Source organism: Gymnodraco acuticeps, unplaced genomic scaffold (assembly GCF_902827175.1).
Source record: "Gymnodraco acuticeps unplaced genomic scaffold, fGymAcu1.1, whole genome shotgun sequence".
Taxonomy (NCBI): domain Eukaryota; kingdom Metazoa; phylum Chordata; class Actinopteri; order Perciformes; family Bathydraconidae; genus Gymnodraco; species Gymnodraco acuticeps.
The window spans coordinates 954,409-969,181 of record NW_022990441.1 but is presented as its reverse complement, the minus strand read 5'-3'; the positions used below and the strand labels follow the sequence as shown (position 1 = coordinate 969,181).

Below are 14,773 nucleotides of genomic sequence, written 5' to 3'. Positions count from 1 at the left end.
CTCTTTTGGTCATTGTCATTGCCAGCAGAGATTGCAGCTCACAACCTGAAGGGTGTCCTTATGTGGAGCCCCAATGTGTTCACAATTGAAACAAATAAATAAAATAGATAGATTTACATATGATAAATACTAAAAAAATGAAATAATTATACGAAAGAAAATATATGCAAAACATAGTAGGCCTAATAGGAATAAATACAGTAAACACATTAACAGTTTTATTCACTAAAACCTTTTAACTCAAAGTAACATCCTGCTAATTTTATTGTTTGTCAGTTTTAAAGTACTTCTAAATGTCTCTTTTTCAAACACATCCGTCTGAAAAATACACTTACCTCCATTTTGAAGGAATTCCCAAAACTTCAAAAGAGTCTTCCAACTAACTGGATGATAATATTCCCTCCTCTGCACTGTAACACATGTTTTAGCTGTTATACATCTTTTTAGTTTATTAGATGTTTGCAAATGTCAGTATCAATGTGAAGTTCTCCAACACTTGTGATTTGATTGCGCAAGTAACTTTACAGTGTACCTTGTCATTTAGTAAAGCACAGGGGTTAATACTTACATTAAAGATGGCTCTGTTCTATTCACGTTCAGCCTGAATAGTGCTCTTTCTACAGTGACATGCCGAAAGGTCTTCTGTGAACAATTTTCATTAATTTCAATACACTGAAAGTATTCCCTCCCCTATTATACAGCATTAATGGAGAAGCCAATTTTACTCCTGAGAAAAAAGTTATTTTTGGCTGTTAACTTGTACAGTACGGTATATAATAATAATAAATTATATTTATATAGCGCTTTTCTCAAACTCAAAGACGCTTTACTGTCGGGGGGAGGGTAGACAAACAAGGACAGGCAAAAACAAACAAAAACAACAACAACATTGTCCCCTATTATGCATTATTAGTCATACTTTAGTTGTACGTCCTAATGCTTTCATTGCAAGTTATAGGATAGAAAGGATACATTTTAAAAGGTAAAAGCTAAGATAGTTGCTATGAATGCTGAAAGTGGACAAAGACTCTAACATATTACATTTGTTTATAATGGTTAGGTTTGAAATGGTGTCTTTGGGATGCTCTTTAAATGAATGTATCAATTCAAGTTGTAATAAAGACATTTAATTGACTGAGTGTCAGTCACAATACTGCAAGTGTAGCTCCTAAAACAGACAAAATGTGTCAACCTTCCCTGAGTAAAAACAAAAATTGGATTCTTATTTTTAGCAAGCAGCCTGAGGACAAAAACAGCATTGTGTAAGATTAAATCAAAATGGCTTTTCTCATTACACAAACAATTAAACAAAATCTGATTGCAGCAAATTAAGGAGATTTCCACTGTCCCACATTCTTCCGCCGGGCTGAATCAGTGCAACTCAATGACTCACATATCAGTCGGTCATTCTGGTCAGACAGATGAATGTCTGTGCTGCTGTCTTTGCTGCCTCTTTCATTCACCACACAGATCTTCACTGTGTAATGCATCATTTGAATACTGTGTGTGGATGCAACTTTGTGTGTGTCCATGACGGGGGAGCAACATTGGTACTTGTGTGTGTCCTAAATGGGCTGCATTCATTCAGATTTCCTCTATATACTACAGGGCTATCATATCACAATACACTTCATTGTGGGTCAGTGGGTTAAAGTAAGATGAATAGTTGAGTGACACTGAAGAAGGCGAGTAAAAAAAAAACAGTGGCAACTTTGTGTTTAGGTCAGGGCTAAGAGGAGGGCATCATGAGATTTGATTTGAGTCAGTTTTATTTCTCTTTATTTACTACTTATTTGTATTACTCAGATGTATGTCTTGTAACAAAAGGCAAATTGTTTCTAGTTTTTCTTTCCAAGTTTTGATTGTGTAAATTACTCATTGCATTATTTCCATTATCTATTAGTTAGCAAATGACTACTTTTCTATTAGTTATTTCTCAGACTCAACGGTGACATCCTCAACTAGCTTGTTTTGTTTACCATATCCCAATGGTTTCTTATCAGTTTCAGATACCAACAATTACACAATGAAAAAAGGTACCTTCCCTATAGAGCCTTTGCTCTTCTTCCGAGTGACGCTAATCCTAGATCGATGTAGGTAGTCTGGTAACGCCTTTTATTATGCAAGAAGTAGCGAAGCCGGAAATAATCAACTATCGACTCTGTTTGCAGTTCATGTTTTGTCAGACATCACATCCAACCACATTTTATTTCTTTATTCTTTAAATTATTACAACTACTGTATAATAACTCAAATACAAATAAACTGTCTGTAATAAAATGAAATACATTTGCATTTTAAATGAAGAGATTAATACATTTTAAGAGACTTAAACCTCATATTGCTGAAGACCACCAACCAAATGAATTTCTAACAACTATTTTTACACCCTTCTAAAGTGTTGTATAAGTAATAATTCATCGTTGTATTATAATCAATAACATTTTGGTTTTAATTAAAAATAAATAAGGAGACCCACCGCTCATTAGGAATAAGAAAGAACAGGCACAAACCGGCACGAGTGAACTGATTTAATTACAAAGAGGAACCCAGAGTGACAGAACGATAACAGCTACATACAGTAAGTAACTCTGATACACTGTAACCATGACAAATGCATCCCAGCCAGAGATAAACAGAGTTTAGATCAGGTAGATTTCCTTCCTGTAGATATTCGTAACAAGGCAGACATACTGTATGCTTCGGTGGTAACATGACTACCAGTGAAAACATCAATGCCAATTTTTTTTCAGATGCTATCTTGTCTTCTCTTGGAAAGATCTGACAGTTATAATTTAAACATCACTGACAACGCAAGCCAGAGAGGAGGGGGAAAAATACAAACAAACCTTACACAAATATATAAAAATATGCCATTAGATTCATATCAACAATTGAGGACCGTGGGTGCAATATTTACAGAAAAAAAGGCAATATACCGATATTTACAACAATAAAGACTTCTTTAACATGTGGGGAATAGAGGTTACTTAGCTGAGAGTTACAGTGATGATAGGATGAGTTTGATGTGAATTAAGTGTGAATCCTCTGTTTCTTACACAATATGCTTCATTCGACTAATCCTTTTCAAATTAGACCAGGATGCATGCTTATGTAAAATTAAGAGTCTTAAGTCAATACAATGGGCTGCAACTAGTGAAAATAAGAATATGATTTCTTCTTTCTGAATCAGGTTAATCAAAAGTAATGGACTTCAACCATGGTAGAGGTTTCCTCCAAGAACATTAAGCAATTACTTAGGTAGGCTCACGGTTAAAAAAAACATGCTGCTCCAAAAGCGCTGGTATCAGCAGGGAAAGCATATCAATGTTTCTTCACAGAAAATAAAGAACTAACTCCATTTCTCAGGGAGGTCTCGATTTCCCTACAGCCAGTACAGATAAACAGCAATTTAATGGGTCACTTTGCAGCTCTTGGCTCTGGAAACTCAAAAATTAGAAATAACTCACAAAAACAACATAGGCCTACATCTTGCTACGCTAGAGGATATTAGAGGAATACTTTTTATAAGGTAGGGAATTATCTTATTCACTTTTCGCTTAGAGTTAGATGAGAAGATAAATACCACTCTCAAGTTGGCTTCATTAATGTGCAACTACAGCCAGCTATGGGCTAGCTTAGCACAGATGGAAACAGCTAGCAAGCTAGCATAAAAGATTAACCCACCTGAACCTCTAACCTGAACCTTTATGAAATAGGTAAAGAAGATATTATGGGATCTGTGAGCATTTAGGCATATTCCTTTTTTGTTTAAACTCTCCATAATAACGAAGCTAGCCGATTCACATTCCATTTTGATTGTGAGTTTTTATGCTAAACTAAGCTAACTCCTGGCTGTAGAGAGGCTTTTTACAATAACAAACCAACCCTCTTCACTGTTAGCTGCTCTCACAGTAGGATAGTTAACCCAATTTGAATGCATTTGGGATGGCTAAGGAGAAATGCCCAGATGGCTGGCAAAGTGTAATGAGGTTTTTTATTATACCACTTAAGACTCAAAGCCTGAGGTTAACTCAGTGTGTGTTGTGTAGAAGGACAATTCAGAGTCACCCTTCACTTCCCCAAGAATCTGCTTTAAGTAGTGTGAGGGAAAGCTGACTTTTCACTGTGTGTGTGTTTATTGGATTAACTTTTAGCCTTCTGAAGGCACTTGTAGGTGGCTCAACCTTTGTCCTTCTGACCTACTCTGTATCGGTGGCACTCTATTGTCCCAAAACACAAACCACACGCATGTTGTTCTCCAAAGATCAATGTTTCTGCATTAGGAGTATAAAAAATACATCTTATAGTTATATTACCTGTGACTAAAATGTCACAATGGATCTTAAAAAGGTTGAATATTAGGCAAATAATTGTATTGGCTTCCAAACAGGCATGAGGGGGACTTGTTCTCTTTTTCTTCAAGATAAGTATTGAGCTGTGTTCAAAGACAATGCTTTGCAATGACAATGACACTACAATACTCTTTCCTTTTTAGATTGTTTCTTTACATTTCTGTTTTCTTCAGAGTCATACAACTCCTAAAAAAACAACCCTGTATTGCGTATCGTACCGGACAATGAGTGGACTGTCACACCCTTGCTGTGTATGTCTGTCTGCCCAAACCAACTATTCCCATCTGTCTAGTCTGCTCATCAAACCAAGGCTTTTTTGTTCTTTAACTCAAACACAAAAGGTGAAAGCTACATCTTCTATAAATTAAGTGCTGTAAAATAATGCGCTAAAATCAAAACCATAAATACTGTACATTACTATCGTTATCTGCTACCACAGCCCAGCATCATAGAAGTCAGTAACATCAGCTCCTGATTTCTGCTCAACAAACTTAAATTTCACTGCAAAATAAATCTCTTAAGATCCCTTAATGTCAAAACTGTAACACATACAAGGCTTTGGCATAGTCATGTTAAGGAGGAAAGTCTCCTATGCACCTTTCCTACTCAACTCCAGTAGCAGGCATCATCTATGTTTAAATTTCTTTAAACTGACAACAAAAATGAAATATGAAAATCTGATACCATCTGATTATCTGTGGAAAACACACATTTGTTTTTTCACAAATGCCTTCCAATTCAGTGAGTGAAGGCTGTGCATTAATGTGCGTGTGTATAAGTCTTGCTAAATGCTCTTTCCACATATTGCACTTTTTAGTCAATCTTTCTCTGCAGGAGAAAATAGGTTTGTAGCAGTCTTATATCTTAAAGCAATGATCGTGACGTAGATAGTATTACAAGCCTTCTATGACCAGAAATCTTTATCTCCATTCTACTACCTGAACTTCATTCCTTTAAAGCTCACAGACTGAAACAGAACCTCTCTTGCAAGCATGAGCTTTAGCTGCAGAAAAAAAACACAATTCAGAGTATCCATGAAACTACAGTCTGTGATGTTATGTTTTACTAAGTTTCCATTCATATATTTGTACATGACATTAACCTCCGGTCCTCAGGAAAAATGTTGTCTGAAGTTCAGGCAAGGGTCAAGTGATGATGGAGTAAAGGGTTGACGTCAGAGTCCAAAAACAAACAGAGAAGTGATGTATAAGGACAAGTACACACTTCACTTGTATGTCCTCTTATAACTTCCTGTGCAGTGACATTCTACACAGTCCAAATCCTCTTCTGTCAAGTTTCATTTTCGGCTTCTCTGTCTTCTTCTGACTTCTTCACTAAAATAATAGTTTTTTTAATACAATTTTCAAGACAATATTCACAGAAAGAAATCATCACACACACAGACACCACTCAGTGAGGAATAACGCACACCATCAGAAACATTACCACAGTCTTCTTGAAGTGATCATATTCATTGGTAAGTCCAGGAGAAAGGTGACAGCCATATTGTGCACATAGAGAGACTGGAGGATTGAGCAGAAGACCAAAACAACAACACCAAAAAGTGAGGGTCCCGGTGGGGAAAAGGACAGGAGCGTGTGCTATAGTTCTCAGATTGAGCGAGTTTGGGGCGGGTTGTTCAAACCGGGGTTTATTGTCTCAGACCTTCCAAAGTAAAAGATGGTTGGTACTGTCATCCCGTCCAACTGTTTCACTGCTATTCGTCAGTCTGAAGTCCTCATAGCCATCACCGCCAGAAATGACTAGATGGTTTGTTTTTGTAGGGATGTGGGCTGATGCTCGACGACGCGAAGAGTCGCGCCTTTGGAGGTTTCCATCAACTGTGCTGCTGCTCTGGGATTGGTTGCCTAACAAACAGAGAGTAGGGATTAAAGGTAAAGGGAAGGCACAAGTGAGGATAACACTTGTTCAATTTCCTACTGTGGACAATAGACAAAAGTGCACATTAAAAATGAAAAACAACAACTACCTGTGGATTCAGGAAGTGGGAAGTTCATGTCAAACCCTTCTGGTAGTTCGATTGATGTCAAGAACCGAACGTGGCCAGTGTGTCCTTGAGCCGAGCCCATCGGCACCTGGGGGGATTTCAGTGTCCCAGCCCCCGTTCCTGAGCTCACGGCTGGGATCCCCAGCGTAAGGACGACCCCTGAAGAAAAAAAAAACTTTTAAAATATTTCATTTTTAATCCAATAAATCTATTAATTTAAAACACAAAAATTCTACCATTAAAGAAAACACTCTTATACTTTGCAGGTGAACGCACATTTAGCTTGTTTCCAGACCTCTTTTATTTCAACCTAAATCTGATTTGATTTTATCATGAAGACAAAATGATCATACATTTTGATTATCGGGTTGATTGTGTTTTGATTTCTTACTCTAAAAATGTTTTTACCTGCACTGGTGCCAATCCACAGCAGATCTTTACATGCCAGCAATGCTGTGATTCTCAGACAGGCAGCTTTGTGCTGTCTTATGATTGCATCGGCACCTGAATGGAAAGAAAGAAAATAGATGATGGGTTAGAAGTCAGGGGAGAAACAGTGGTGAGGATGAAGGGAGTTATTCCCTATGTGTCTCTTACCTGCAAGCATCTTATGCACAGCAGGCGCCACATCCACCTCTGTCAGGCTCTCCAGCGTCTGAGCATGGTACAGTTTGACCAGGGCACTGCCCTGCAACGCCAACCAAACACCCTGACCGTACGCCACCATGCAGGTCACACACCGACTGCTGTCTGTGCCCACCTGGAACCAGTGCTGAGAACGAGAGAAGAAATGTCACACACACTGTTGACTGACTACCGACATTTACTCAGTTGTACACACATCCTTATATTCTTCCACTTACCTCTTGTACCAGTGTAGTTGTGTTTAAAATAAGGATTCTGTTCTGTGAGCCACACCAAAGCCTTCCTCCCACAGGAACCATTTTGGTGATGGGGCTTGTGGGCGTGCCCAGAACTAATGTCTGAGAAGACTGAGGGTCCCAGAAACTACCTGCAGATTTCAAATGAAGGGGGTGTTATTCAGAAAGACTACCAAGGGAACAGAAAACATACAAATGTCATTATTTTAGTGGATTTCAAGTAAAAAATATCTCCTTAACTTCCTCAACCAGGTGGGACATTTTTTTAACCGGTAACAGACAGGGTGGACTAGCATGGTAGCATAGTATAACAGTTATTTGAGTAACATGTTGCAGAGAATAAAAGCTTCAACAAACACACAAACTAAATAGAACGGAGCTCAAAACAACCAAACTTGATCACTTTCCAAGCTTACCGGCTTCTCTCTGATAGACTATCACCTCTCCATTGGCCAAGGACACAAACACTTTGTTGTCAAAATAACTAAAAGGAAAGAAAAAAAAAGGATGCTTTCAGAATGACAAGAAAATAATCATTATTTAGGTTGGGCACACACAAAAAAGAAAACATTTCTAACAATACAAAGAGTTATAACTGAAACATGTTCGTGGACACTTATATAGCAGGACCAAGAAAGTTGAGACAATAAGAGACAAAACTAACTAAGAAATGTCAACCCACTACTGCTCCATCTTTTGATTTGTCTAATGAAGCATGAATTCTGCTATTTAGTTTTGCAAAGTAAGGTTGGAGGTGACTCACAGTATACAGAGGATGGAGGCTGAGTGTTGCATCTTCATGCTGTTCTTACGGTTACGGATGTTGTCTGAGGACTGGTACACGTGGATGCTGACGGGAAACAGAAGCGTTATAGGTGATGAATCAGTACAACAATATGCAAGGAATACATTTTTATGTAAAAAAAAAGAACATCATTTGTGAGTAGGGTTGGAAGTTATGTCCATATGGGAATGAGCTGCTGGCCCATACAAGTCATTAAAGTCTCATAACTTCACTTTATCGTTCATTATTGAGTTTTAATTTAGACTGAAAGTTATGTCTATGGATGTGTGTGTCTGTGTCGCATACCATCCGTCCTCTGTGCCCAGCCACACTGAGCTCTGGTAGGCCTCCGGGTCGATGCTGAGCAGGTCCTCCAGGCTTGCCCTGGTGAACGAGCCCCGGGAGGAGCGGCGCATGGCCCGGCCGTCCATCGTGCTCTCTGTGTGGCCGCGGCCTCCGGCGCCATCACCCAACATGCCCGGGGCGCCAAAGGAGCTCGCCACAGGGAACTCCTGCTCCTCTTCACTGCTGGTGGTCTCTGTAGCCATGTCTTTGGAGCCTGGGCCCTCATCATCTTACGGGAGGACATTTGAAAATATAAGCCTAAGGAGTGTATGCGGTAAGTGTGTGATACTGAAGTGTGTTCTTTACTTACTGCAATAGCTGGAGGAAATGGTGGAGTGACTGGCCTGACTCTTAAGAGTGGAGGAAGGGCTGGGTGAATCCTCATCATCAGTGTCATCACTGTCAAAAGGAACAAGCTCAGCTCCGGGACCTGGAAACAATCAGTAATACAAGTCAATATTACTCAGAGGATAACATTAGGGCAAAATAGGATTATACCATAACAGTTCACACCCCAGTTTGTTTTAAAGTATTGTTTTACATAAGCTTTGGTAATTTATTTGATATGTATTGTATCATATCGTGTTGTGTGGTTATGTGCTTTAGTAACTGTTAAAGCATTGTCTTGGTAATGCTAGGACACTATTTGTAAAAGCCTGCCCAGGGATAGCTGATAAAAAATAGAACATTTGGGGATTCTGGCATATTTTCATTGAGCTGGAAACTGAAATGTTGATTATTATGCAATGATTCTGTTAAATAAACACAAATTAATAGTAATAGTTGCTGCTTGTCATGTTGTTAAACCTTTATGGACCGACCTGTGGGTTGCTCCGTCAGCTCCACCGATGAATGAGCGATGGAGATATGGAGCTGTTGCTGGGGGGGACCAGGGGCTCCGGGGGCCAGGGTGGGCTCTGATCCACGCTCCCTACAAGATGAGTCATTGGTCAATGGTGTAGAATAGAGATTAAGTCAGAAAGAGAGTCAATGAACCACTCAGGTGCAGGAACTTAGGTGGGTTTTTGTTGCAAGAGTGTTTAATGTCTAAGTGTGTACTGACCTTCCCTTGAGTCCTGGTACAGCAGCGATACATATGATCCTCGCTGAGCAGACAGCAATACAAGCCTCCACTGTGGGCTCATCTTTGATGTTCAACAGACACACCTGAACAGAGAAAACATAATCAATTAGAGAGCGGCAACCTCTACCTATCTTGCAATCTTCATAAAAGGGACAAATATGTGTGTATCTTTCCCGTAGTTTAGATCTGCTTCAAATTATTATACGTTCTTCCTCTGCCCATGCTACACACTTCTGCCCAATTTGATTGGGCAAGTCGTTTTTCCATAAGCCTACTGATTAACTAATCAAAACGAAAATATAACATCCTTTGTGAAGGTAATAAAGATATCCTCTGTAAGTATCAATACTTGTTGTCTCCTAAGGGGCTTTTTGGTTTCATTATAGCCACATTTAAGTGTTTTTCCTCACCTGTCCCACGTATCCATCACTGTTGCACACCCACACTTCGCAGCCACTGTCAGGACAGCTGTGGCTGGGAGAGGCACATGAGAACTGGAGACAAACAACAATACATGAGTGGATATAACTTTGGAACATCTGTGGAGAGCTTGTCTACAGGTATGAACTGAATGAAATAAATTGTCTGACATAAATCTTCTCCATATACACAGCAGATAATCCGTGTTGTTCTCACCTGCATCCCACTTCGTGTCTTCATAATAGGAATGGCCTTCAGAAACTCTGGGTTCCACTGGTCCTTATTCATTGCTAAATGGATGACAGAATAACAAATAGAGCAATTCAATATGGTCTGGGCCAAGTAAATCCTAGTCAGACTCATTATAGATTAACATCATAATTATATTATTTTCAGGAAGTCTGAGGAAGATTGAGAAAACTAATTTAAGGTGCTTATGCAGCTGGGCCCCAATGAGGAATTCATTCTCTCTTTTCTTTTACTTTAACTAACAAGCTACAGTGCAGTTAATAATGTTTTATCTTTTTTTACTGACCTAGCTTCTTCTTGGCGTCTTCGAAGGTCTGTTCAAAGTGGGACCGAGTGTCAGGTGAGGTGAACTCGAACATGAAGGTGCTCTCAGCGGAGGCCGTGGTGAACTCCAGCTTTGTGGGCAGGAAGGTCATGCTGAAGGCCAGAGACTGCTTCTCTGACAGCTCCCTGTGCACCGAGCCCATCAGGTCCTTTATCGCATCGTCCAGGGACTGACAAGAGCAAGAAACAAGAAGAAAAATAGATATTTGATACATCCCTGGTGACCATCACCATTGGCTATCACTACAACTTAGAACATGAGACAATAAGAAATTACAAAGGCCATAATACCTAAAGTAATTGTGTGTGTTGGTGCACAGTACCTGGTGTGGGAAGCCGAGGGTCTCAGAGAGTTTGCTGATCTGACCCAGAGTGCTGACGTCCTCGTCTAGTCGACTAATCATCTTCTGGATACTCTCCTTGTTTGTTGCCTGAGTCGAGCCTGATGAGTTCAATTAAAAGTGTTAAAGGACTGAACAGCATTTCAAAAAAGTTTAAACATCTAAAGTAAAAAAAAAGGAATATCTAATTTTAATACCGATGAATCTGTGAACTGAGACTTCATTTTTGTGTATTCCTTTTTGTTATAAACAAGAAACAGTGTTATTATAATTTAAACGCAGTCATGAGACCTATTCAACTTGGAAACAAAATAATAAAATAAAAGCATTGCAGTTGCCTGTGTGTTTCATGTCCTCAGCAGCATGAGATCTTAAGATGAATAATTTTACACTTACTTTTCACCACCTCCACGTCCTCCAGAGGAAGCTTCCACAGGAACTTGTATTTACTGGAAGTATCTATGACACTCGCAGCAGAGTATCTGAGAGTGAGAGAGCAGCAGAAAAAGACAGAAAAAGAGGTCAATAGTAGCAACATTTTGTCAAACATTGTAAAACATATGGCCTTTTGCAAGGGGCAGTGTTATTAGGTAACTGTCTTATGTGTGTATGTGTGTGTGTGTTTGTGTATTGCCTACAGGCTCATGGAGCTGCGTCTTAATGAGCCAGACTTCCTCTTGAGAGTGGTGCAGATGATCAGATCACTGAAGAGGAAGAGAGATCGGTCTTTCTTCCCACCAACGGTCTTCTACAGCGAGAGATTAAAGAGAGGGGAAAAGTTCAGAAAATCTTCACTCTGGCTTTTGCACATCCATGTAACAATGTATCAATATAAGATAATAGAGTTTGCTTTAATTATTTCTATTAGTTTGACTTCTTTTCCAAGACATTGGACACATTTTGAAACCTTTCTTTGCTACAAACATTTGTAAATTCAGAAGGAACTTCTTACCGCCTCCATGACCATTTCCTGTCTCAAGAACTTCCGCTCAGGGTTCAGAATCTAACACAAACACACAAAGATAAGATAAACACTTTAAAACATAGCAATTACTTCAAACTTTGGCCATTTGTCTCTTGTATGGAATCAAATATCAGTAAAAAAGCTCTGTGAACTTAACACGGAGAAAAAAACAATGCAATAGCATGATTGTGTTGGGCCTTTTTACTAACTACTTACACTTTATGATGAATAAATAAATAAATCTACAATGGATGATGAAAACAGACTTATTTAACATTAAAGAAGGAAAACATAAGCTCTACACAGTTTTATCTGTACATTAATAAATATCTCACATGTTCCACTCCCTCTATGTGCGCCTCGATCTCCTGGATGACCCTGGCCTCCCTCTCTGCCTCCTCAGCGGAGCGACGGCCCTTATTGATCCTCTCAGCCAATCGCTTGATGTCCCTCTGGGCGTCTAGTAAGTACGAATAGTCCGGGTGATCCTCTGGGGTGTGCTTCAGCATGTCCTTGAACAAAACAAAAACACACACAAAGTTACGATCTGCCTTTACATGAGATTCTGGTAACTAAACCCAGAATGAGGCAACTTGCAGTATACAGCACATATACTTTGAGAGGACTCACCTTCACCAGCAGCTCGTATCGAGGAATCCTCTGGACTGGTTTGATCATCAGATCACCCAGAGCCTGTTTTTCCTTGTTCTCACGCATGTTTTGCTGTTGGGGTGAAGAAAGGAGGAGGTTAAGGGAGAGTATGGATATAAGAACATATGAAAGACTCAAATAAGTCTTAGTAACAAAATAAATGTCTAAAAGCTGGTCAGTGTTGCATATCACATCTCCACCACAAGATGGAGGAGTGGTTCCACTGAAAATAATCCTGTCCGATTGAGAGCTGGAAAAGGACATGACAGCTTTTTCTGATAACATTTTAGCATTTGAGCTCTTGTCTATGCAACAAACATGCGGTTTTCCCCATACATGTATTTCTAAAAGGCAAATTACAGTATCAAAATGTACAATAATGTTCTACTTAAATTAACTAGACATTTTGCTCAAGTCAAATGATCTGGTTAAATAGTTTTAAAAAGATGGTTTGTAGATTGTTTAATGGACAAAATGTTGTCTTCAACTAATGTATCATACCCAGAAAGAAAACACTATATTTACTTAAAGAGAATATACATTTTAGTAATATATGGTATCGTGAAAACATCTAAGGTCCTCCTGATCTCCTAAACTGTTCCTCAAATCAAATTGTATGTTATCTGATTTCGAAAGAAAATCGGAAAGATACATTACTAAACACACAAATCTTAATATATTAAACTGATCTTGACGTCCTGTAGCTTTAGGGCAATAACAACTAGGTGTCTCTTTCAAACATAACACAAACTCACATGAATACCAACATGGACAAACAGGAAGCACGCGCACAAAGAAACACACATTATTCAGAGACCTACAATTGACAAACAGTGGCATCAGTTCCAGGATCTTAAAGCTGGTTAAAAGGCTCTTTCCAGCAGACACACTTGTTTCTAGTGTTCCAACACATAGGAGCAGCTGCCCAGACTAAACGGACATCCTGTGACTCAGTCCAACACTCACCTCCAGAAACTTGTGAAACGCTGGTTTGGCCTCCTTGGCAATCCTCACAGCATCTTTGGCATTGAGAAAGTTGTCGATGTACGCTGAATACATATTAGCTAGAGTCTCTTTGGAGAACTGGAGAAGAAGAGGAAAGTAGATTTAAGTTACTATTAGTACAGTTTTATGTACACTTGTTTAAAATCAATTTGATGGCAATCCATTGAGTTTGTAAAGCTAAAGAGTTATTGAATTAAGTATAAATATATTCAAATGAAAAAATGTATGCCTTTTTATGTATATTTATATTTCCTGTTACTTTTCAATATAGTAAGATGTCACAAGTGTTTTTCCTTTTACGTTTTAAGACTCCTAACACCTCCTACAAATAGGAGACAAATAATTGTTGCAGTGCTACTTTAATTCATTTTAAGCCTATTATTTACCCTTAACAGCTAACATTTAGGACATTTTTAATTTCTCACTTTGTAATTAAATCATAACAAAAGCTGAAGAGAGCTGTAAATGAAAAGATTACCAAAGAAACCTTGGTGTAAGTGTTTTTTAAAAAAAGAGGTACTTTGAGTCCCTCAAAACCAGCATAAACACATGCAGGTGATTCACCATGACCTGCTTTTTGTACAAATAGACGGTGACAGAGTAAAAAGCACAAAGTGTATTGAACGTCAGAGAGTAAACAGCTTTCTACCCTTTTGTGGAATAACCTCGTGGGAGGGAAACTATTGTAAGCATATTTGTCATAACAGACGACAAAATGATGATTAAGCTGTGTCTAAAACACACAGAACCATTGATTCAGGGCTGTGAAATCTATTTTATTGATATTCTTCACAAATGTATATATATTTATGTTCTCTGAAGGCAAGGCAAGGCAAGTTTATTTATATAGCACCTTTCAACACAAGGCAATTCAAAGTGCTTTACAAAAAAACGAAAGACATTAAGAAAATGGCATTTAAAATCAGTCATTAAAAAGAAAAGATATTAAAATAAACATTAAAAGAAAAAATACATGGATAAAAGTTACAGTGCAGTTTAAGATGTAAATAGTTCAATTAAAAGCAGCGGCAAAAAGAAAAGTCTTTAGTCTGGATTTAAAAGTAGTCAGAGTTGCAGCGGACCTGCAGGTTTCTGGGAGTTTGTTCCAGATATTTGGAGCATAATAACTAAACGCTGCTTTTCCATGTTTAGTTCTGACTCTGGGGGCAGAAAGCTGACCAGTCCCTGAAGACCTGAGAGATCTGGATGGTTCATAATCTAGCAGTAGGTCAGAAATGTATTTTGGGCCTAAACCATTCAAAGCTTTATAAACCAGCAGCAGTATTTTTGAAATCTATTCTTTGACACACAGGAAGCCAGTGTAAAGACTTCAGAACAGGAGTGATGTGATCCACTTTCTTA

At 38.7% G+C, this 14,773-nt stretch overlaps 1 protein-coding gene across 2 annotated transcripts in view; it reads right to left on the bottom strand.

Annotated features, from left to right (window-relative positions):
- Window positions 1-2,516: 2,516 nt before the first annotated feature.
- The window catches only part of LOC117552168 (rho guanine nucleotide exchange factor 17-like), a 56,053-nt gene continuing 43,796 nt past the window's right edge, over window positions 2,517-14,773 (bottom strand). For both annotated transcript variants that reach the window (XM_034225449.1, XM_034225450.1), the window contains 21 exons: window positions 13,373-13,489; window positions 12,386-12,478; window positions 12,091-12,267; window positions 11,744-11,794; window positions 11,430-11,539; window positions 11,188-11,273; window positions 10,774-10,892; window positions 10,413-10,620; window positions 10,094-10,167; window positions 9,868-9,951; window positions 9,437-9,540; window positions 9,195-9,304; window positions 8,684-8,803; window positions 8,335-8,602; window positions 8,008-8,094; window positions 7,661-7,728; window positions 7,227-7,375; window positions 6,961-7,135; window positions 6,772-6,867; window positions 6,346-6,522; window positions 2,517-6,223 (listed from right to left, as the gene is read on the bottom strand). In XM_034225449.1, coding sequence (XP_034081340.1) covers window positions 6,015-6,223; window positions 6,346-6,522; window positions 6,772-6,867; window positions 6,961-7,135; window positions 7,227-7,375; window positions 7,661-7,728; window positions 8,008-8,094; window positions 8,335-8,602; window positions 8,684-8,803; window positions 9,195-9,304; window positions 9,437-9,540; window positions 9,868-9,951; window positions 10,094-10,167; window positions 10,413-10,620; window positions 10,774-10,892; window positions 11,188-11,273; window positions 11,430-11,539; window positions 11,744-11,794; window positions 12,091-12,267; window positions 12,386-12,478; window positions 13,373-13,489 — 2,682 coding nt within the window. In that variant the 3' untranslated portion in view covers window positions 2,517-6,014. The remainder of the gene's footprint in view (window positions 6,224-6,345; window positions 6,523-6,771; window positions 6,868-6,960; window positions 7,136-7,226; window positions 7,376-7,660; window positions 7,729-8,007; window positions 8,095-8,334; window positions 8,603-8,683; window positions 8,804-9,194; window positions 9,305-9,436; window positions 9,541-9,867; window positions 9,952-10,093; window positions 10,168-10,412; window positions 10,621-10,773; window positions 10,893-11,187; window positions 11,274-11,429; window positions 11,540-11,743; window positions 11,795-12,090; window positions 12,268-12,385; window positions 12,479-13,372; window positions 13,490-14,773) is intronic.